The sequence below is a fragment of the Branchiostoma floridae genome, chromosome 5 (assembly GCF_000003815.2).
Source record: "Branchiostoma floridae strain S238N-H82 chromosome 5, Bfl_VNyyK, whole genome shotgun sequence".
Lineage (NCBI taxonomy): Eukaryota > Metazoa > Chordata > Leptocardii > Amphioxiformes > Branchiostomatidae > Branchiostoma > Branchiostoma floridae.
This window is the reverse complement of record NC_049983.1, coordinates 11641333-11662377: the sequence shown is the minus strand read 5'-3', so window position 1 is coordinate 11662377 and position 21045 is coordinate 11641333. Positions and strand designations below refer to the sequence as shown.

The following is a 21045-nucleotide window of genomic DNA, read 5'->3' as shown; positions in this document are numbered from 1 at the left end:
GAACCAGTTCCTGAATGATGTGATGTGTTTCCTTGCTATAGGAGGGGCCATGCCAAACACGGGTGTGACGGACCGTGTAGTGAATCAGTTCCTGTATTATGTGATGTGTTTCCTTGCTATAGGAGGGGCCATGACAACACGGGTGTGACGGACCGTGTAGTGAACCAGTTCCTGTATTATGTGATGTGTTTCCTTGTTGTAGGAGGGGCCATGACAACACGGGTGTGACGGACCGTGTAGTGAACCAGTTCCTGTATTATGTGATATGTTTCCTTGTTGTAGGAGGGGCCATGACAACACGGGTGTGACGGACCGTGTAGTGAACCAGTTCCTGTATTATGTGATGTGTTTCCTTGCTATAGGAGGGGCCATGATAACACGGGTGTGACGGACCATGTAGTGAACCAGTTCCTGTATTATGTGATGTGTTTCCTTGCTTTAGGAGGGGCTATGATAACACGGGTGTGACGGACCATGTAGTGAACCAGTTCCTGTATTATGTTATGTGCTTCCTTGCTATAGGAGGGGCCATGATAACACCGGTGTGACGGACCGTGTAGTGAACCAGCTCCTGTATTATGTGATGTGTTTCCTTGCTATAGGAGGGGCCATGATAACACAGGTGTGACGGACCGTGTAGTGAACCAGTTCCTGACCCAGCTGGACGGAGTGGAGGGTCTGCAGGGGGTGTACGTCCTGGCAGCCACCAGCCGACCGGACCTCATCGACCCCGCTCTGCTGCGCCCGGGCCGGCTGGACAAGTGTCTCCACTGCCCACTACCTGGCAAGGTCAGAGGTTCATGATATTTCTTAGCTATAGGTTGTCTAAAGGAAGATCTAAAAAACAATGAGTTCAACCAACTTTTTTAAGTTCATCGTGTGGCATGATGGCTTGAGTGTTTGGCCAAGAATCGGTAGGTTATCAAGGTAGGGATTTTCTGAAGCAAATTTGAACTGCAATGTCCAACACAAAATTTGGACCCCACACAATTTTTTAACCATCCAACTCCATTTTTGTCAAATTTTAGGTTGGGAATTACACACATACAGTTTAAATTTGGTTCAGAATTATTTCTACTGACACAGATGAGCTGAACTGTCCCAGTTTAATAAATCACAGTGTTAGGCACAACAGGTAGAAGGCTGTACATGTACTTCCATATATTTGCAGGAAGACAGAGTGAAAATCCTGAAGGCACTGTCAAAGGACCTGGATCTTTCAGAAGACGTGGACCTGGCTGGTTTGTCTGAGAAATGCCAGCACTTTACAGGTGCTGACTTCAAGGCACTGTTCTACAATGCACAGCTGGAGGTCATCCATTCCAACATGGGGGTGTCAGCTTTGTATGGGAGGGGAGCAGGGATGGATGATTCCACTGGAGTGCAGGAAGAGGAAAAAGAACAAGGTACCAATGCTAAACAATGCTTTGGTGTAGGTGTTTCTCCTTGACTTAATATTTCATTAGGTGTTGTAGTGTACATGTCGGTCCCACCAATATATGGCAAAGTTTTCGTTTTTCTAGTAGTAGTAGTAGTAATGTGCTGTGAGACAGGGCCACTTGTAAACATGGTTGTGAAGATTAGCTCGACTTCTGCCCACCCTTGTCAGGGACCACGCAGCAGTATAATTCAATATGGGATAATACTTGTCATGGTGGCCAGATAGTGAGTCAAGGAGTCAGGTGAGAGCCATGATATTTGTGGGAGTTCAACTTTATTATTCACTGCTCAAGCTGGAGAATCTGAACACATCTTACCTTATTGCGGTCTCTCGTTCAAATCCCTCTCCCATGGACATGTCTCTTACATGACCCCTCCACATAAGAAGAACTTTATTGCACGACAATTGCAACAGGTACAATGTATGGCAACCTGTATATACAGAGGAGTTGTACAATGTACTATTGCGAGAATCTAACAACGAGTCTAATCTAACCTAACGTAATCTAGTTAATATTTTAAAAGCTAATACTTCAGAACATTATGTCAATATATTGCATTGTCTCATTTTTGCAGGGAGTTGTAAATGAATTGGCCTACATAGGTAGATATATGAACAGGAAATGATAATAACATATTAAATATCTCTGTCTTAGCATGTGGTAGTACTGACATATGGACCTATGTACAGGGGTGGCACATCTTAATCACAGGGGTGATCACGCTATCACCTCGTGACATACTGCAACTATTTCTCTGATTACAAAAAACAATAAATTAGATCACATGTATATATCCTCCATTCTGTCCACAGGTGAGAGTAAAGCTACAGGTATCTCAGAGATGGAGGCCAAGGTCATGCTGATGCCATCTCTCCAGGAGGGCAAGGTCACGGTGCACCAGGACAGACATGAGAAGCTGCTAGAGCAGGTCAACACACCATTTATTGCATTTCATTGCTGTTCATGTAGATTGGCCTGGAGACTCTAGTGTGTCAGAGGTTCATTACATTGTATATTTCATTCTATTGAATATTTTGTTACAATAAGTATTTCATTGTATTGAATTTTATAATATTGATGACAAAAATTTCATCCTCCGGTACTAGTTGTTCATCATCAACTTTTTAGGGTATATTTTTATCAGAGGTCACTCTTGAAACCATTGAATAGCAGCAATAATACTAACTTATTTGGTACTATCTGGTAAGTTGCACAGGTGTATCAAAGCAATTTATGACAAATGAGTTCTGAAGTAGCATATTGATTGCAGTTTCTTTTTTCTTATGGACACAGGTTGCCACCATTTGCAGAAACTGGGATGGGGATGAGGTAGGTAATGTGTACTTCCTGATCTTCGTAAATTAGCAAACTTCAACATAATCTTTCCCCCAGGATTTTTGCACATTTTCCCTGCATATTGTAGATGCATGTATAGTAGGTAGCTAGCTTGTATACTATCTTTGTTTACATTTTGGACATACATGCTTCTTACTGCAGAATCCTGTGGGTGACACATCAACTGAAGAGCCAGCCAAGGCCCCCATGATCCACCAAGAACACCTGATGAAGGCTGCTACAACAATGAGGCCATCTGTGTCGGAGACGGAGAGAATTAAGTACCAGATGATGTGAGTGAAGATTGATGCTGTGTTTTCAACTGAAGGGTAGAAATAGTCAATAATTCTGTCTGACTTTAATCCTACGACAATTCTAACACAGCCTCCAGTACTAGTAGTTTATCCTCAACAATTAGGATACCTTTGCATAAGTTGTGTATTTAATAGCCTGACTAAAATCGTGCTCTTAGCGGTAGTTGCCACCACCTAGGAGGGGGTCATTAACTCTAGCCAGTGAGAGATTGTGTAAACACAGGCTGTGTATTTAGTAAATACTGATATATCCTTATGGCTAGCATTTCTTTTTTGCAGATATGAAAACTTCATGGAGAGCAGGGGAGGAAATTTTCAGAGTGTGCAGTCAACCTCCTTGAAGAAGACAACATTAGCATAATGTAAACCTTTGTGGGAACTTTCCTTTACACCTTGAAATTGCTTGGAAATACCCAGCCACCATTCACTGTCAGACAGATATGTAGTCTGCAACATATACATGAACTTTTGACCGGACCGGAGAAGGACGTGATACTAGTAACAATTAACATTTTCAAGATTTTGAATAAAGGAGAAACACGTACAATTGCAAAACAGGATAAAACGTCCACCCACAATCTGCTAAAATCACAGTCTTGTTTGATTACAATGTGTTAAACTTCATTTGCAACAAAAGAGGCCTTTCTCTTTTTCTTGCTCATTTTAGACATGTTAGATATTATTACATGGAAACTGATGTAGTAATGTTGGGGATGTTTCAGTTACAAGCTCACACCTTCTACCCTGTCACTCAATGACTTGCTTTTACATCCATTCTGCTGCATGCAGCTAGTCTTTATAGATATCATTTGTCCCTAATAAGTCCCTAATTGCATGCTACTCCAAAAACTCGGTCCTCTAAATTCTAGTGCAGTCTTCCTTGTCCTTGCTGATAATTTCACCCTAACCTTGGGAGAAAAATATCTGAGATGAGGAACATTAATTTTGTCTTTCATGCCCTTAGAGAAAATTGGTCCTTAACAGAAAATCGTGGTCTTTTTATGCAGCACGTCAGGGATACCAACCTTTGTGTGTGTCCTAGATTTCTTGATGATCTTATTTCCTGGCAAGATATTAGTCATTAGAATGTTTTTCAAAGTGATTTTCTTCACTATTAAAGAATATGTTCAATAGATTTCCTGTATGAAAAATAAATATGTGAAAGGAAACGCCTGAATATAAAGCAGCTGTCAGCATAGACCCAATACATGCTGTTCTACATATTGTTGTTTTACTGAATCCATTTTAAAATATTTAGATGAAGCCATACAGATGGGTGATTGGATTCAGTTTGCTTTTGATTCCATGTATAGTTATGAACAACAACAGAAAATACATACAAGAAACTACCTGAATATACCTACTAGAATCAATTGTTCATTTTAACTTTCGCCTACTTTTTTACAAGATGCTCTTAACTTCTCTAGCAAAGGTACTTGCCATTACGTGTCATTAGACAGTAGGTTATGACTGATGATGCTTTACAATTTTATCAGTACCTATTCTATAAATCAGAGAGGTACATGCAGGGCTTTAGCCAGCTCAAAATTTTTTTCCGTCAGCCAATTACAATCGTCGCGAAAACCGCGAAAATTAATTTGAAGGACTGAACTGAGACCTTGAAAAACGGGTTTTTAATGAGATTATTGTATGCGAAAGGGCGCCGACACACATTGTCAACAATCATAACAATAGCAAAACAAACAGTGTGTGGCTTTTACGGCTGTGGACAGCGTCCCCAAGCCTCCTGTAGCTTCCACCAAGGATTTTTGTCCGTCAAGGTTGACGGATTGGTTTTAAAATTTTTCCGTCAGACGCAGCACATTTCCGTCAATTGACGGAAAAACGGACGCTGGCTAAAGCCCTGGGTACATGTAATTATGGCTATAATGATTCTTGTAGTTACCAAGCACACCAGGGGCTCACAAATTCTATGAATCTAACATCGGGCACCTGGACTATTGTAGAGTTTTCAAGATGTTTGTGTTGTTTTCTAGTGTTTACAGCAGTTTGTTGTTGTGGCAGAATATATCATATGCAGAATGTTACACAATGTCTCTACAAGCTTAAGTAACGCATTATTGATAGGAAAATTTTTAGGCCCAGAAAAATAGAAATGGCAACAAATTTGTTATGAAACAGGTGCACATGTACTGCCAGTGCGTATGTACTGCATAGTTCAAAAGAAATCACAAAAATTATTTGAAAAAAGTGAAGCTTTTTCACACTCTCCTAATTTCAACACTGACTATTTCTCTTTTATTTATTTGCCCATCACATGTAGCACTTTTGTTAGATTCAGCATACTAGTAGTATGGTAAACAGTTGGGTACAATAGCTTAGGCCTAGGGCATTAAATCCTAGCATTTCTTTACGAGGAAATCATGGCTTTATTTCCAAAGCAGTGTTGGTAACGTGCATTAATGAACAAAGCCTTACAATCTGGTCTTACACAATCTATAGTAGTTGTACAAAACTGGTGCATTAATTCTTGAGCTGAGACTGGTTACCTGTTATGAATGCCAAACAAACAGCTGTGCCTTGTTGTGCCATAATGTCGGTAATACCGATTTGGGCTAGGAGTGAGCGGGGTGAAGGACCCTCGCATAATGTTGCCATTTTTGATGTGAACAGGATGTTTTGGTCCTATAATAGATAAAACCCAGGATCGGGTTTCTGGAACCAATGGGGTGGTGGGCTGAGCTAGTGGGCTGGGCTACATGTAGTGTCCCCCCCCCCCTTTTTCGTGGCCCCAATTAATTCTAACCGTTTGGATACCTGAGCATTTGATGCCTTTGTCCTCCAATGTGCATAAGACTTTTGACTTAAGAAAGAGTTGTATACTGATTAAATGTTGTATTCTCCCTACAGTGGGCAGGTCCATTGTATTAAAATAGGTTGATCAAGTCAAAGTACAGTGACTTTTGTAAGGTCCATAACAATTACTTACAGTACAACTAAACAGACATATATGGATATCTATAGGTATATAAGTCAACATATTGGGCCTAGTATGTCATTTTCACTATTAGTTCTATGGTATAAGCATTCGTGGATATATTTGACTAGTACTTGTACGCAATAGCAGTTATCCGCCTCACAGAATGTAGTAGTTGAATTTATCTATCAAACAGAGAGTAGCAAATTCTTTAGACCAAGCGGGAAGAAATGTGAACAGCTTTGTGCGTTGATCATTGTTAATTCATTCATTCATTGTTCATTCAACAGATCTCTATTAGTGAGTACAATAATGATACTGTATCACTAATCTTCCTGGAGTCTTTAGACAAACACGTTACATAATACAACATTAACACATTACATTAAGGCTATTTACACATTAACATGCTTAAATCTTACCTACAACCTAAAGGTACACTTATACCTATCATCATATCGTGAACAATCCAAGTTAGTTATTGGAAGCAATTTATATAGCTTCAACAACTGTTATTGTTGTTGAAATAAACACAATGTCATGCAAAAATCATCAAAAGACCTTCTTACTGTAGAAAAACATGCACCTTTCACCAATAATTGGACATGTCTAATTCAGATTTAAGTGCTGGATGACAAAGCCATTAATTACAGGGTGTCCCCCGGATGGAAGTCAGTGGGGCCCCGGCACTAGTCCAGCCCACCACCCCACCCCATCGATTCCGGAAACCCCCTGGATCACAACGTCAGCATGACACGTACCTGGCCACGTCATTCTCCGTGTGACAGGCTGACACTGGTGACAGGTACCTCCAGTACAAAGATCCAATAAGGGCGAAAGTACTAGGTATTTTTTTCCCTTCTATACTATCAGATATTCATTATTACTAGCTTGGTATATATTCTGCATATAGCTGCATTTAGCCCCAGTTCGTTCATTATTACCTTCGCCAGGATGTCAAGGTTATGTTTTAGACATGTGCGTCTGTGTGTGTGTCAACAGCTTAACTCTAAAAGCCTTGGATGGATCCTGATGATATTTGGTAGGTGCGTAGGGGTCTGGAAAACGGTCACAGTTTGATAATGGACCCCTAGCGGCTTGCTAAGGTACTAACGTGGATATTTCATTTTTGATATCTCGTGTTCTGGACATGCTGTGGTCGTGATTTTTGAGTGGTAGATAGCCCCTGGGGCAGAGAGTATGTTTCGACCTCCTAGTGACTAGTTTGGAACTGCAGGTGCCGATTTCCTTTCAAACTTTGCACGAGAATAACTCAAGAACACTCATATCTCTTTACTATATGTTTGGATGCAATGCGGACATTCATCACAGACACAGACGGTCTCACCCGGCACCGTTGCCGTAGTCGTCATTACCCGGCGGAGACCCTTCCCGACCTTGATTTTGCAGATGACATTGCTCTTCTTGAAGACTCAATCAAACCTTCTTTACAGAGTCGAAGCAGCATGTCAAACTATTGGACTGTACTCAATGCATCAAAAACTAAATTCATTCGTTTAAATCTCCCATATATAGAGCAGCTCTATGCCTCAGATGGGTCCGCAATCGAGAAGGTTACTGACTTTAAATTATCTAGGGGCTACACTGATATGAAACATGACATGGAGGTTAGAATTGGCCAAGCATGGAGTGCCATACATGCGCTCAAAAAAAATTGGAAATCTCACACCAGAAAAGAAACAAAAACTAGAGTATTCCAATCTTGTATTATCTCAATTTTACTTTATGGCTGTGAGTCTTGGACAATGAATACTTCTCAGACCAGGAAACTGAATGGTTCCTTCACCAGGATGCTATGTGTAGTATACAACAAACCTCGGTGGGAACACACAACAAACAAAGAACTGTATGGGACTCTTCAATCTCTTTCAACTGAAGTCAGTTAAGCCTTGTTAAGCCTTGCTGGACATGTTGTTCGACATGGCGATCCAGCCGGTAAACTGCTCTTTTGGTCCCCGGAAGCAAACATGAGAAGAGGCCGTCCATACCTCACGCTAAAGAACTTTATTGAAGCAGAGACTGATCTATATGATAAAGACCTCATTGAACTGATGAAAGATAGAAAACAATGGAAGCAAAACTATGTGAATGCTTTAACTTGTTAATGAGTATGAATATGTATGTATATATGTAACTCGAGAACGTGTTGACGTAATATGACGTAATCATGATGTCATTAATTGATTCTTTTGTCTAAAACGGGGTATTCCCATACCTAAATATTTTCACACAAAAAGTTACCAATAAAGGTTTCTTATCAATATTTCAGCGTTAACGACGCCAAAATGACGTCATAAAAAGAAGTCATCTGTAGTTTAGCTATCCGCCATCTTGGATTATCAACCTTAAATATCTTGAGATATATTTTTTTTCAACATACAACACTAAAACCCCCTGAAAATGGATTGAAAACGTTCACATGAATGTTTTCTGTAAGAAAATACCAAGTCGTGATGAAATCCTAGTGAAAATAAGCTGGTCATACTTTTCATCATGATATTGTCGGCCATCTTGGATTTTGACCAATTACGTCATGTCATTAGCATGATTTATGAATATTTGATTATAAATGTTTAACTAAGATGTGTTAGATATCAAAGATATATGAAAAGAAGCTTAGTGTAGCAAAAAAATCTTAAAATCCCATTGTTTAAACCAAAATTAGAGATTTTTGTAAAAGCAACAGGAAAAATCATAAGCACGGTGCAATCTTCTTATATGACTTTGTGGCACCAATGTAGACGCTTTTTATCCATTCTCTCACAAAGCCCACCTCCATTTCGTATCCTACAGGTTGAAGACGTTGACATCTTAAGACGTTATGGGGATCTTAAGGAACATCCAATGCTCTTTTTGCGTGGTCTTGACTGTCGGGTTTCTTCTTTTGTCCTTCTACATTCTTGAGATGAGGTATCCCCGGGAGGACACGGTTAAAAAAGCTGATGAGTTGGACACAACTCAGGTTGCCGACGGAATGGACCAAGCTGTGAGGATGACTGTGCGGAAAGATGCCTCTCTCGGTCCCGGCAAAGCGCCTTACCTCACAACAAATGAGATTGGCAAGGCTTCGTCAGGAACTGAAGAACGTACCATAGAAAATAGTTTACGAAACACCGTGCCAACAACATCCACAGAGGCAATCGAAGGCGACACAGAAGTCCTCAAGATCGAAGAGGCCGCAATGCACACGGAGCTCGAGGTCATCCAAGATGGAAAACCTGTACAAACACCAACACTGATTTCACGTAACTTCAACAAGGATCCTCTTGATGAAGCAGTCATTACAGAGACCCAGGTCAGCAGCAAAGAGTTTCATGAAGTACCTGCATATAACCAAAAGTCTTTCGAGGCTCATTCTGAAGACATGAACGAGAAATCTCTCTCTAGTTGGCCAACAGCAATTAACCGTAGTAGAGCACAGAAAAGAGAAGGCCACGACGATGACGTAGCTCAAAGTCACAGCCGAGAGCAGCCGTTATGCAAATATCCAGACTTACAGATGGAGATGTCAGAATTCAACCACCATTTTCAAAAAATAACTAACTTATACTGCGGACTTTCCCCTATCAACTACCTGACATATTTAGACGGGAACTCGCGGACGGATAAATCCCACTGGGATGTAGTCAAACTAAACTCCAGCGCCCTTTTACCCACACAGAAATTACTCAACTGCACGTACAGTAAGATTAAGAGATGGGGTGATTTCCATATCCTCTATACCATTTTGCACACAAAGGTATTTGTATCTAACGAAGAATCTATACAATTTCCATTCAAAGAGGAATTTAGTCAGATTACCTGTTTCTTGGAAGAGGACGTCTTTAACCAAACACAACAAGCTTGGGTTAAAGTTCTAAGAGAACACAACAACATGTTTGTGCAGGTAATAAGGGACGATTCTCTGGTTAAAGACAAAAAGGCGGAAATAGAGAAGGAAGGCAGAGTGAAGACGACCCTTGGACATGGTATGAACGTGCTCATGGTCGGATTTGACTCGACCTCACGGATGAACTTCATGCGAAAACTGCCCAAAACTTTCAAGTACTTCACAGAGACTCTGGAGGGTCACGTTCTGAAGGGTTATCACGTGATCGGTGACGCAACCACGGCCAATTTCATCGGCCTGTTGTCAGGGTTTCACGAGGAAGAGCTACCCAACGCGAAAAGGGGAATGGAAAATTCAACAACCTGCGACGTATTTCCGTTAGTATGGAATAAGTTCAGAAGGATGGGCTACACGACCATGTACGGGGAGGATGAAGCGGTCTATGGAGCGTTCCAATATCGTTTAGAAGGCTTTAACAAACAACCGACTGATTACTACATGAGGCCTTTCTGGGTGGCCCAAGAAGATCTCCCAGAGTTTGAAGAGCAGTTCTGTTTCGGAGCAACTCCTAAGCATCACTACACGCTGAAGTATGCCCGCGATTTTGTGGAAGCGTATCATGACATACCCAAGTTTGCAATTGCGTTTCACACAGAACTCAGTCACGGAAGGTTGAACATGCTCCAAGCTGCCGACGAAGACATTCTGACACTCATCAAATCCTGGAAGGACAACGGCTACCTCAACAACACCGTTCTTGTTCTTTTTGCTGACCATGGACCCCGCTACGGTCGCATTAGGCAGCAGATTCAAGGTCGACTGGAGGAGAGGCTACCGTTCTTTGGAATCGCTGTTCCTCCTTGGATGAAGGAGACTCATCCTGAAATCATCCGGAACCTCAAGAGAAACGAAGAACGTCTGACGACAGCGTTCGACTTCCACAAGACGCTGCAGCACGTGCTGGACTATCCCGGCGACCCCTCCGGTTTCCAGGGACACGGCCTCAGCCTTTTCCAGGAGATCCCGCTGAACCGAACATGCGAGGACGCCTCCATTGCTGACCACTGGTGTACCTGTCTGCAGTCCGTACCAGTCAACATACAGAACAACAGACTAGTTCGAGAAGCAGCGGGTTTTGCAGTCTCCCACATGAATCGTTTAACAGAAATGCACCGAAGCCTTTGTGCTCAGTTGATCCTGAATAATATAACTCAAGCAGAAATTATCAAACCCAACCGCAAACTATTGCAATTTGGTGGCAATGACCGGTTGACTCAGGAGGCCTTGTTTAATACTAGTCAAAGTATTACTACTGTCCCTTTCGTGGACTTTCGAATTACGCTGGAAACTGGACCGAATGGTGGAGCATATGAAGTGTCAGTAAGGAAATGGCTGTCTAGTGAGAAGACTGAGATAACGGCAGACATCAGCCGCATCAACGTGTACGGGAACCATCCCAGCTGCATCCAGGACAAGTTTCCTCATCTGAGTAAATACTGCTTCTGCAGGGAGTTCCTGAAACCTGGGTCTCTGGACTAAAGCATAGAATAGTTAACTTGAAGACTAAGATATATTTTTAGAGTCTCATTTCACATTGATTCTATATGATATATTTAGCCTTCTAATATCTGCATCCAAGCTGTCGTTTGTCTTGCAAGGGGGAAGGTTTTACCTTCATTATTTCTTGTCATACATTGTTTCAATCAGTTTCATGGACATGCTGGAGCCACCGATCGAAATACTTTAAATGTACTGGATATAGGACAAACGGGATGTAGAATGTTGCTTCGCCAAGTTAACTACAAATATCTTCTTACTTGACACGCATGGTATTAGAACAGATTGCCCGCAATTGGCACAAGATAAAAGATAACTTTGCACAAAAGTGAATTTGTGGAACGTTAATGGGTTACTATCAAGCATTGTAAACGTTAACTAGTTGTTATTATATTACTATTTACAAGTAACGTTACTTCACACAAACATAAGGTGAACCAGCCAAATCATATGGCTTGACCAAACCAGATACAGAGGAAACTTAGCTATAAAGTGAAATCAAACAGAGGATGATGTATTAGTTGTAAATAATATCCCCCACTTTCCTTGGTGCTTCGCCATCTTTGATCTCCTGGTAGCGATTTGACATTTTCGAAGAAATAAACGTAATTAATAAATGGAAGAAAGAATGAATTGAAATTGACACTTTTGCATTCTCTGTATTTGTGAAAATTATGTTAACTTTGGCCGATAAAATAATGAGATTGCCAATTACATAGGTCCCTTAAACGATTACCAAAGATGCTATTAAAGGAAATTATGGTTAATGTTTGGTCTTTTTTTCTTCAAAGAACCAGGTTTTTACTTTTTCGTAAAAATGAACTACTTGGGGCAGTCCCAGAAGACGTGTAAATATGTCTCCTCCTCCATATGGCAAATTGACACATTTCCAAATACCCTATAATCTATTGGTAGGTAAATATTGATGAAGGAGTTTGTATTGGAAAATCTAGTTACAGGGTCAATAGTGCTAAAAATTATAGAAGTATATACTGTTTTCCATGGAATAGATGTATGAAAGAAATACAGCCATGCCATGTGTACATTTTGTAGTATATCAATCAAATGTTCAGATACAAGAAAATGTCTGTACAAATCCTTATCAATCTTGATTCTCAATAACCATTCACTACTATGTTATTGGGGTCTACAAACTAGACTGGGAGTATCTCTATAGGAGAGGATTTCCATCTTTTTGGTTTTGCGGTAATTAACTGTAGATATACGATAGACAAAGTTATCACACATTGGACCATATATACAACACAACACAATTCGTTGTATGACATGCAATGAATTGTGGTCCAGAATTTTCTGGTTTTTAAACATTTTGCCAATAGACGTATAGACGTACGCAGTGGACGCTGATGTGTTCTGCCTGTCAGGAGAGCATGATGAGTGTAATAAATAATGTAATAAATAAACAAATAAATAAACAGCCTTCAATCTCTCTCGTTTGTCGATTAATTACGACAATAATTTTGTCACTGGCCATGGTATAAAAGAACGTGTTACCCATTTGATGATTGTCTTGAGGAATGAAATCTTGTTATTCACTAGTTCATTGTCGGACACTCCACAAAAGAACAAATTGCGTGCCATACGGACGCTCGATATAAGAAAACATTATGTGCCATTAAGATATGGCACAGCGTAGGCTTATACATTGTAGAATGTACCTTTGTGGAGCAGGCCCATTGACAGTTCGGACAAATACGGCACCCTTATCACAAATTTGTGCCTTACCGCAAATGGCAAACACGACATACCAATGACGTAAACTGGTACCCGTGCGGTGATGTAACTTTCCGACCTTTGCCCTTTACAGTACAAAGTAGCGGCATCCCAGTGAAAACGCATGCGGTATTTTTAGTATTTTCAGAGGATGGAGTTAGACGAAGCCCTGATCCTACTTGGAGACTTTGGCTTATACCAGACTATTATATATGTCCTGATATGCGTGTCCGGGCAGTTTACCCAGGCCTGGCACATGCTGAGTATGGCTTTCCTCGGAGGACTACCAGAACACCACTGTAAGGTGCCAGGAGTAAACCGTAACCACAGCATACCCTCTAGCCTGGTGGACGGTCGTGAGGTGTACAGTCAATGCAGTATGTACAAAAACTTCAGCATTGACAACTCGACCGTGCCATGCGAGAATGGCTGGGAGTACAGCTTCCAGTCTACAATCGTAACTGAGGTAAGATGTTCTCTTTTTTCATAAAAAGATAACGAACAGCAACAAAAGAAGTACAAATGTACCTTGAAAGTATTACGTCATTGCTCCCGTTATCGTGGGTCCTGTAATAGCAATATTACGACGTTACATCGATGCATTTTTTTTAACTGCTATACTGTGCTACTTAAGTAGAATTGATTTGTTTGTGCTCAATACATATCTTCTCGTGCGAAGAAATATTTACGTTTGATCATACTTTTGATCAATACGTACTTTTGACACCACAAGTCACAAGACACCCTCTCCATACGAATATACCACAGTGGGACCTGGTGTGTGACAAGTCAGCACTAGTAGAGACATCTGAGTCCGTCTTCATGGTGGGCGTCATGGTCGGCTCGTTGATATTCGGGCAGCTGTCGGACCACTTCGGACGCCTTCGGGTCTGGATCGTGTCCATCTGGCTGCAGATGATTTTCGGAGTGGGCACAGCGTTTGCGCAGGACTACTACTCCTTCACTATACTGAAGTTTATAACAGGAGCCCTAGAACAGGTACAGGATTCGATATGTGTTGTGCAATCTTAGAACATCTGTATAACTATGAGTCCAGATCTAAGAGCTCGTCCTATATACTTCTTGAGTGATAATTACAGAATCTGCACCTTTCTCCATTTCTTAGTCTCTACCATAATCCTTGGGCTGTTGGAAGAATAGACACAAACGTGTGACGGCTTGGCCGGCTAATTCCTTTAATATTCTACTTGCATAGTTAACCTTACACTTTTATAGCAACCCAACGAGTCTGTGCGAGACTAAATGATAAAGGCAGTACCATAGCTTTTCTTTGTGGATTGTTATCCACTGTGTCTAGGTCTGTCCTCAACTACCTTTTACATCCCCAACCAAATTCAAGTACCCATTTTACACCTGGTTGGAGTAAGGAAAGTCGTGCAAAGTGTCTTACGCAGAAAAACAGGAATCGAACTCGTAACCATTCAGGCATTTGAAGAGTCTAATGATTCCGTATCACTTCTCCCTGCGCAGGGGGTTGATCTCGTGTCGTACGTGATGGCTACAGAGATGTTCTCCCCCGCCCGCCGCAGCTTTGCCGGGGTGCTGACGACTCTGTTCTGGGCCTCGGGCATCATGAGCCTGGCCCTACTGGCCTACCTCCTCCCCAACTGGCGGCACCTGCAGCTTCTTATCTCTCTCTTCAACATCATCGCCCTGCCCTACTGGTGGTAGGCTCAAATATTTCGTTTCACGTGTTTATCTTACTATTAGGAAGTTTGCAGTGATGTTTCCCTTAGCACAGTTGAAACTTTCACAGAAAGCTTTGGGATGGCTGATTATTTTGTGTATTGTTCATGAGGTAATGATCAACGCTTCAATTTATTTCCGTTGGCTTTTAGAATTTTATACATTTCATCCTGTAAGTACTCGACTGCATTGAGGTAACCCCTTCTGTGTACAAAGGTAAATACATCAAAGACGTTTAGACCTTGGAACCGGCAGTGTAAACGACACGTCAACTTTGAATTTGACATGTTGATTTGTTCATATGATTTATGTTAGGTTAACTTCATTTGTATCCTCTTGCTTAGTGCATGCATGTATAATTTATACATAATCGTACGAAAGTCGTTGTGCTGTTTTTTTCTGTTTTAGTATTCCGATGATATCTTAGCTCTCTTTCCGTTCACTGATAAAAAAAGTAGAAGACGAAGGCGGCTCATTTAAGGACAAGAAAACACACAAAAGATTTTACAAATTCGCCGTTTCTTTATTGGCTTTGTTGTTGGGCTATCTGTCATTGTTTTTTGTTGTTGCTCAGCGATCACCGCCTTTAATGTAAAGGGATTGCAAGGTCCATTAGCCACTGTGTCGACCGTATCAAGTCTCCCAAATCATGTTGATTACTGACTTATTTGACAGGGTTATTCCGGAATCATCTAGATGGCTTGTTTCGAGAGGCAGAATCAGCGAAGCGGAAGAGATCCTACAGAAGGCGGCCAGGTTTAATAACAAAGCCGTACCCAGCCCCATGCTCGTTAGCGGGGATGGTGCGGGAAAGTACCAACCTGATCTACACCAAGTTCCTGATGTCGGACCCATTAGTATTTGTGGTAAAGAGCACGGCTTACACGTCAATGGCTCGTCAGGCGACTCTGCGGGGAAGAAAAATCTTCTAGACTTATTCCGAACGCCCAGATTGCGGAAGGTCACCCTCATTATGATGTTTGTGTGGTATGTATGCAACTTTGATGTAACATGGCATCAGTAACATACGTCGGATAATCATTAGTGAGGGAGGGATGGAAGGAAGGAGGAAAAGAACGAGGGATAGAAGATAAGGAAGGATGGAGGGAGGGAGGGACGGAAGAGGCCTAGGAAGGAAGGAAGGAAGGAGTCGAGCAAGGAAGAAGGGAAGGAAAGGGGGGAGAGGGGGGGAGGGCCATATATTAGATTTCATAAATTTGTGTCATTGTGATTATTCTAAAAAGACCGTCCCTCCTAGTGAGCGTTAATCTGTTACTACCTGCTGAATGAATTTGTCAGGTTTATGATTTGCATTCGTATACATCTTCATTACTATGTTCATTTCTATCTCTACCCCGCAGGTGGGTGAACTCCCTGGTGTATTATGGTCTGTCTCTCAACACGGACATTCTGGCTGGTGACAAGTACGTCAATATCTTCATCAGTGGCGCTGTGGAGATTCCAGCCTACATCATCTCGAGTTTTGTCATCCACAGGCAGGTCAAATCTCAATGGTTTCATGTTTAGGCCTGCTAGGAAATATGTTACGTTCGCACTACGCGCAGATACAGTCATTCTGTGGTTATAGACCCAAATTATAGATGGAATGGAAGTAGTCTGCATTTGCTAGCATTAAGCCACAAGTAAATTTTATGGATGGTATCGACGCGCTCATCAATTTTTGCGTGATTTAAGGGGAAAAACAAGATTTTTTTTCTCTTCGGGGATTGTCAGAGGTCAGATAGACCAAAATGGTCAAACATTTTGCCATCTTGTTTTTTTTACCCATCTTGTTTTTCGCGCTATCTCATTAATTTTGCATTCTGCAAAGGATGTCATCTATAAAATGTCTTCCTGTCCATTCCAGATGGGGACGACGGGAAATAGTCTGCATTTGCTGGTTATTAAATGTTTGATTTCTCCTGTTCATTCCAGGTGGGGACGACGCTTGCCTTTGTGTCTATTTCATGTGGTGGGCGGAGTGTCGTGTGCGCTGACGATAGCTATCCCCACATCAGGTACAGCCAAATATGTAATCACTTTCTGGCAATTTCCAACGAGAGAATGTTACATAACTTACCAAATTTATAGATGTCTATGATTAGATATACTAACGTATTTTTAAATATACCATGCCTTAAAAAAATCTATTCAAATTCCATGATCATCAGTCCGAATATAGACCTGAAAATCAACCTATCTCTGTTCTATTTTAAGAACGTATGAGGTTTTCTTGGTAAACAGGCATCCTTTTATCCTTTGCATCGATTCACCGGGGAACATGGAAATTTACATGATACCTTTAAGTTAACAGATCTGTACAAACTTTCAGTGGCCTGTATACAAGAAATTGGACTGAAGATACTATACACGTAGTGCTTTGATATACTAGTATAGCTTACGTCAATGTCCATGTACATACCCTTTTATTAACACAAATAGCTTCATTGCTTTGAGAACATGCATGTGTTAGCCGTTAGAATGTTTCTACTCAAACTGTAGAACCTTGACGTTCTTAATTATTTGAGAGTTGAGACAATCATGCTGCGATACCTCCTCTATTGCCTGCCCTTTCAGTTAATGGGGTTGATCTTTCACCGTTGGTGGTGACCCTTGCCATGCTGGGGAAGTTTGGCATCGCTGCTTCCTACGCTATCGTGTTCCTGTATGCTACAGAACTGTTCCCTACTGTGGTGAGGTAAGGGACGGCAAGACTTCGTATGAATGGTTGATCTAAATCTCGCACCATCTACAAGGGTTTTAGCTATAGGAACATTATCTAAAGCATTGTTGCCAGACGTAGTTTAATTGATTGTGGGTTGTAAATAATATTTTTTCTGTTCTGACGAATTAACATGACAGTTGTCATCTTGGTTTTTCATTTGGACAAAATCTGCAAAGTCTAAAGCCAGCTTTGAGGCGAATGCTCATCAAATGTACGGCTTACCAAATGTCTTCGAGTGGAGAACGTAAACAAACAAACAAACAAACAAGCTTATTAACTGTATTCATATATCGTCGATAGTACTCGATACCCATTTTGGTTGATCAGATGTTGAGATGTAGAACTCTTGCATTGCAGGAACGTTGGGGTAGGTGTGTCATCGTTCTCGTCCAGGGTTGGTGGTATCATAGCTCCCTTCGCCATGTATCTGGTACGTATTACACGTGACCTTAAACGAAACGGTAGCTTGGATATTAGACCCCAAGGCGATTTCAAAAATCTATCGTGTGGGGTATTCTTATTCTTGAGATCGGGTTGGGATCTGGTATCCAGGCTAGCTAACGGTAGGCTGGTAACCATACCATCGTGAGCTCGCCGGTATCTGTACGGTGAGCTGCTCACCCGCCACGTGTATCAGCGTACGCTGGGAATATCTACGGGGTCGGTGTCAATCAATTCGCTCGAATGTATGGAAGCACGCAGCAGTTAACGTTGTTTTCCTCGGCACAAGGGTGGCGATAACTCGAAAGAAAACAGGCTGCCAGAAAGAGGCGTAGAGCTTACGCTCAAGCTAACATCACATTTCCAAATCGGGACCCGGCAGGTAACCAGCCTACCCGCTGCGCGCTGCAGATATTTATATGTCCGCGTCCGAGAAACATGGTGTTTATGAGTTTCCTTACACGTGTACCTTGAGGTCTGTACACGAGACATATATCATGAAGCTGTTAAGGGGTTTTTATATGATCTATGAAAATAATGAGCACGTGCACGAAGCTAGTGTAATGTCTAGGAGGAATAGAAATATTGGACAAATTTTTGATAGAAAATTTGAAATTGTTGGAAACCGAAGAGACATATATGGCATCATTTTCGTTTCGTGTTTTCTTTGCTTTGGTTTATTCTTGTACGGACGTCGAGAAAGTCTGACAACGTTAACATTACATTTCCACATTTCTTCACATGAAATGGTGGAATGCGTTTAACTTTTTGCACGTCTTGTGCTAACACTTGGGATCAGGAAGATTTGGCCATTTGTCAACTTGACGGAGTATCAAACTCGGCCCTGTACCCTGGTCAATTCGTTCCAGTCACCTCACCACCGGAGTTGGTGTGATGAGCCTTAGGCCGAGTTGCTAACGGGCCAAAGCGTTCTGATCCCGCAGGTGTTAGTACAAGCCGGGCAAAAACGTTCCACCCTATCACTTTCTTAACTATACTCCCTGTCATCCTTCCTTCTACCAGGAGCGAGTGAGCAGTATCCACGTCCCTTTGGTGCTGTTTGGTGTACTGTCCATTCTAGCCGGCCTGACAGCGCTCCTGCTGACGGAGACCAAGGGAAGGAAGATGCCACAAACCATAGACGAGCTGGAGGATAGTTCTGATTGATTGTTTTGAGTGGGAATGTGGTCTGAGCCGGCTGAGATGTGCTACAGGGGTGGGGGCGGGAGTGATGTAGTTGAAATAGCCTACCAACTTGGTTAAACTAGGCGTGAATGTAGTGCAACACCTCTAGTCTAATGTATTGATGCAAGACTCCAAAGTTAAATTTAAATCAAAGTTAAATCACGTCTGTTCACTGCTTAGTGAACTTTTAAACGTTTCCGTGACAGACGCAGCTCATACAGACAGAGCCTTGTTAGCAAGTCAACAGGAAAACATGACGCCACATTAAAAGCACAGAATTCGCCAACTCAATTTGAAATGAATAACCAAAATGAAATCACTAAGTGTGCATGTGCGTGTCTGTGTGTGTGCGTAACGTGTGTGAACGTGTTTTCGGGATATCACATTATTTTGAAATTTCTATCTTTTAAAAATTGCACTTTTACAAGATGTTAAACTTAAGCTATTTGAAAATAGACAACACTAGTATTCGAGTAGTCTCTTTTTACAATAATGATAATCATTATCCATCGTTACATGTTTATCACCTGTGTTTTTATCATGTACCTACAACTAGCCCTCGGGCATTATCTAGTAAATAAACTTGTTCTAATAAAAAGTAAATAATTATCATTTTTGACATGAATTAGACAATTTTGAAATAGTGGTAACATTATTACATGTACCTTCCTTCTGTTTGGACATATTTGTTAAAATGGAAAAAATTATCTATTTGCAACTAGCGTGAATAAACTGAATGAATCGCCGTGGTCGGTCAAACTGCAGTCACTGACAATACAATTAGTTACACTCGCAATTTCGTTACCTTTCGAAGCAATTGGGTAATACACAGTGCGTAGGTCTATTCTAGGAAAATATACTGTTTCATGTTAAATTTATTGCACACGCAAGAGTTTGCAATGACTGTAGACCTTTGGTGTTTTGATTTTCTATATTCCCAGTATTTGTAATGAGGCCATGTTGATTTGATTCTATGGATGACATCCGCGCTCGCACCAATTTTCGGCCGTTTCCAAAAAAAAAAAAGTTTTCGACTACACAGTAAATTGTGCAAAGCAGCTGTAAAATGAGCACAAATATTCCGTAGATTGAAAAAAAAAGTATCCGAAAACAGATAACTAATGCCATAGAATGCCAAAATAGATATAAAGTCAAAGAATAAGATGTGAAAGGACAGAAAGAAAAAAAAAATCTATTGTAGGTAGGGGTAGGTACCAGTACAGAAAATTCAGGTATAGGTCCCGTTCAGGTCCAGAGGATCATTTCCAGGTCCGGACCTGAACCTGGACCTGATTGTCTGTGAAAACTTGAGAACTGGCAATACTCAAAACAATGGTAATTGGTCAATTTTGCTACAAAGGAATCTGTGGATTATTGAACTACCACTGGCATTTTAAAATCCCATCTCCATGTAATAAAGGCTAACTGTCTCTGTACCTCTCACTGTAGAAACGTGACTTCGCTCTTGTTGTCTTCTTGGCCCGGTAAGACCCCAAACACCTGCCGACATAGTGTGTCCAATTTGTAATTGGCGAAACCTGTTCCTCTATTGTTTTTTTCAGGTCTGTTTTTTTCGGATTGGTCCAAGAAGAAAAAAATGTTTTGCACCCGTATGATGTACTGGTCCCTACACCTAACTGTTGGTATACCATACTATGTGTGTTTAGTCCTATGTTCAGCCTTCCTGGCCACTTTGATTTCATACTGAAGGCAACTTTTTTTTTTTTGCCAAACTTTTTTTTTATTCGCTCGCTCGCATCAGTTTGGAGTTCCGGAGGATGTCATCTAGATAATCAAATCAACATGGCCTGAGTAGA

The 21045-nt window shown here is 41.3% G+C and overlaps 3 protein-coding genes across 3 annotated transcripts in view; all 3 read left to right on the top strand.

Moving 5' to 3' along the window:
- LOC118415281 (peroxisome biogenesis factor 1-like) overlaps positions 1 to 4282 on the top strand; it is a 17628-nt gene extending 13346 nt beyond the window's left edge. The window contains exons 10-15 of the mRNA XM_035819767.1: positions 603 to 789; positions 1172 to 1406; positions 2255 to 2370; positions 2736 to 2771; positions 2940 to 3070; positions 3371 to 4282. Of these exons, the coding sequence (XP_035675660.1) occupies positions 603 to 789; positions 1172 to 1406; positions 2255 to 2370; positions 2736 to 2771; positions 2940 to 3070; positions 3371 to 3452 (787 nt within the window). The 3' untranslated portion in view covers positions 3453 to 4282. The remainder of the gene's footprint in view (positions 1 to 602; positions 790 to 1171; positions 1407 to 2254; positions 2371 to 2735; positions 2772 to 2939; positions 3071 to 3370) is intronic.
- A 2494-nt stretch (positions 4283 to 6776) lies between these two features.
- LOC118415282 lies at positions 6777 to 11518 on the top strand. The gene is made up of 2 exons (XM_035819771.1): positions 6777 to 6875; positions 8844 to 11518. The coding sequence occupies exon 2, from the start codon at positions 8872 to 8874 to the stop codon at positions 11416 to 11418; it is 2547 nt and encodes an 848-aa protein (XP_035675664.1). The 5' UTR covers positions 6777 to 6875; positions 8844 to 8871; the 3' UTR covers positions 11419 to 11518.
- A 1799-nt stretch (positions 11519 to 13317) lies between these two features.
- On the top strand, positions 13318 to 19373 carry LOC118415184 (organic cation transporter protein-like). Its single transcript, XM_035819565.1, has 9 exons — positions 13318 to 13636; positions 13939 to 14169; positions 14662 to 14858; positions 15553 to 15864; positions 16239 to 16373; positions 16813 to 16895; positions 17455 to 17575; positions 17960 to 18032; positions 19067 to 19373. Exons 1-9 carry the CDS (start codon positions 13322 to 13324, stop codon positions 19208 to 19210), a joined length of 1611 nt encoding a protein of 536 aa, XP_035675458.1. The 5' UTR covers positions 13318 to 13321; the 3' UTR covers positions 19211 to 19373.
- The last annotated feature ends 1672 nt before the right edge of the window (positions 19374 to 21045 follow it).

Bases quoted from the DNA above. Each gene is read 5' to 3' on its own strand.
- LOC118415282 (XM_035819771.1), top strand. From the start codon at position 8,872: ATGGGGATCTTAAGGAACATCCAATGCTCTTTTTGCGTGGTCTTGACT.
- LOC118415184 (XM_035819565.1), top strand. From the start codon at position 13,322: ATGGAGTTAGACGAAGCCCTGATCCTACTTGGAGACTTTGGCTTATAC. The intron at 15,865-16,238 runs GTATGTATGCAA...TCTACCCCGCAG, and splicing joins CTCATTATGATGTTTGTGTG to GTGGGTGAACTCCCTGGTGT. The intron at 17,576-17,959 runs GTAAGGGACGGC...CTTGCATTGCAG, and splicing joins CTGTTCCCTACTGTGGTGAG to GAACGTTGGGGTAGGTGTGT.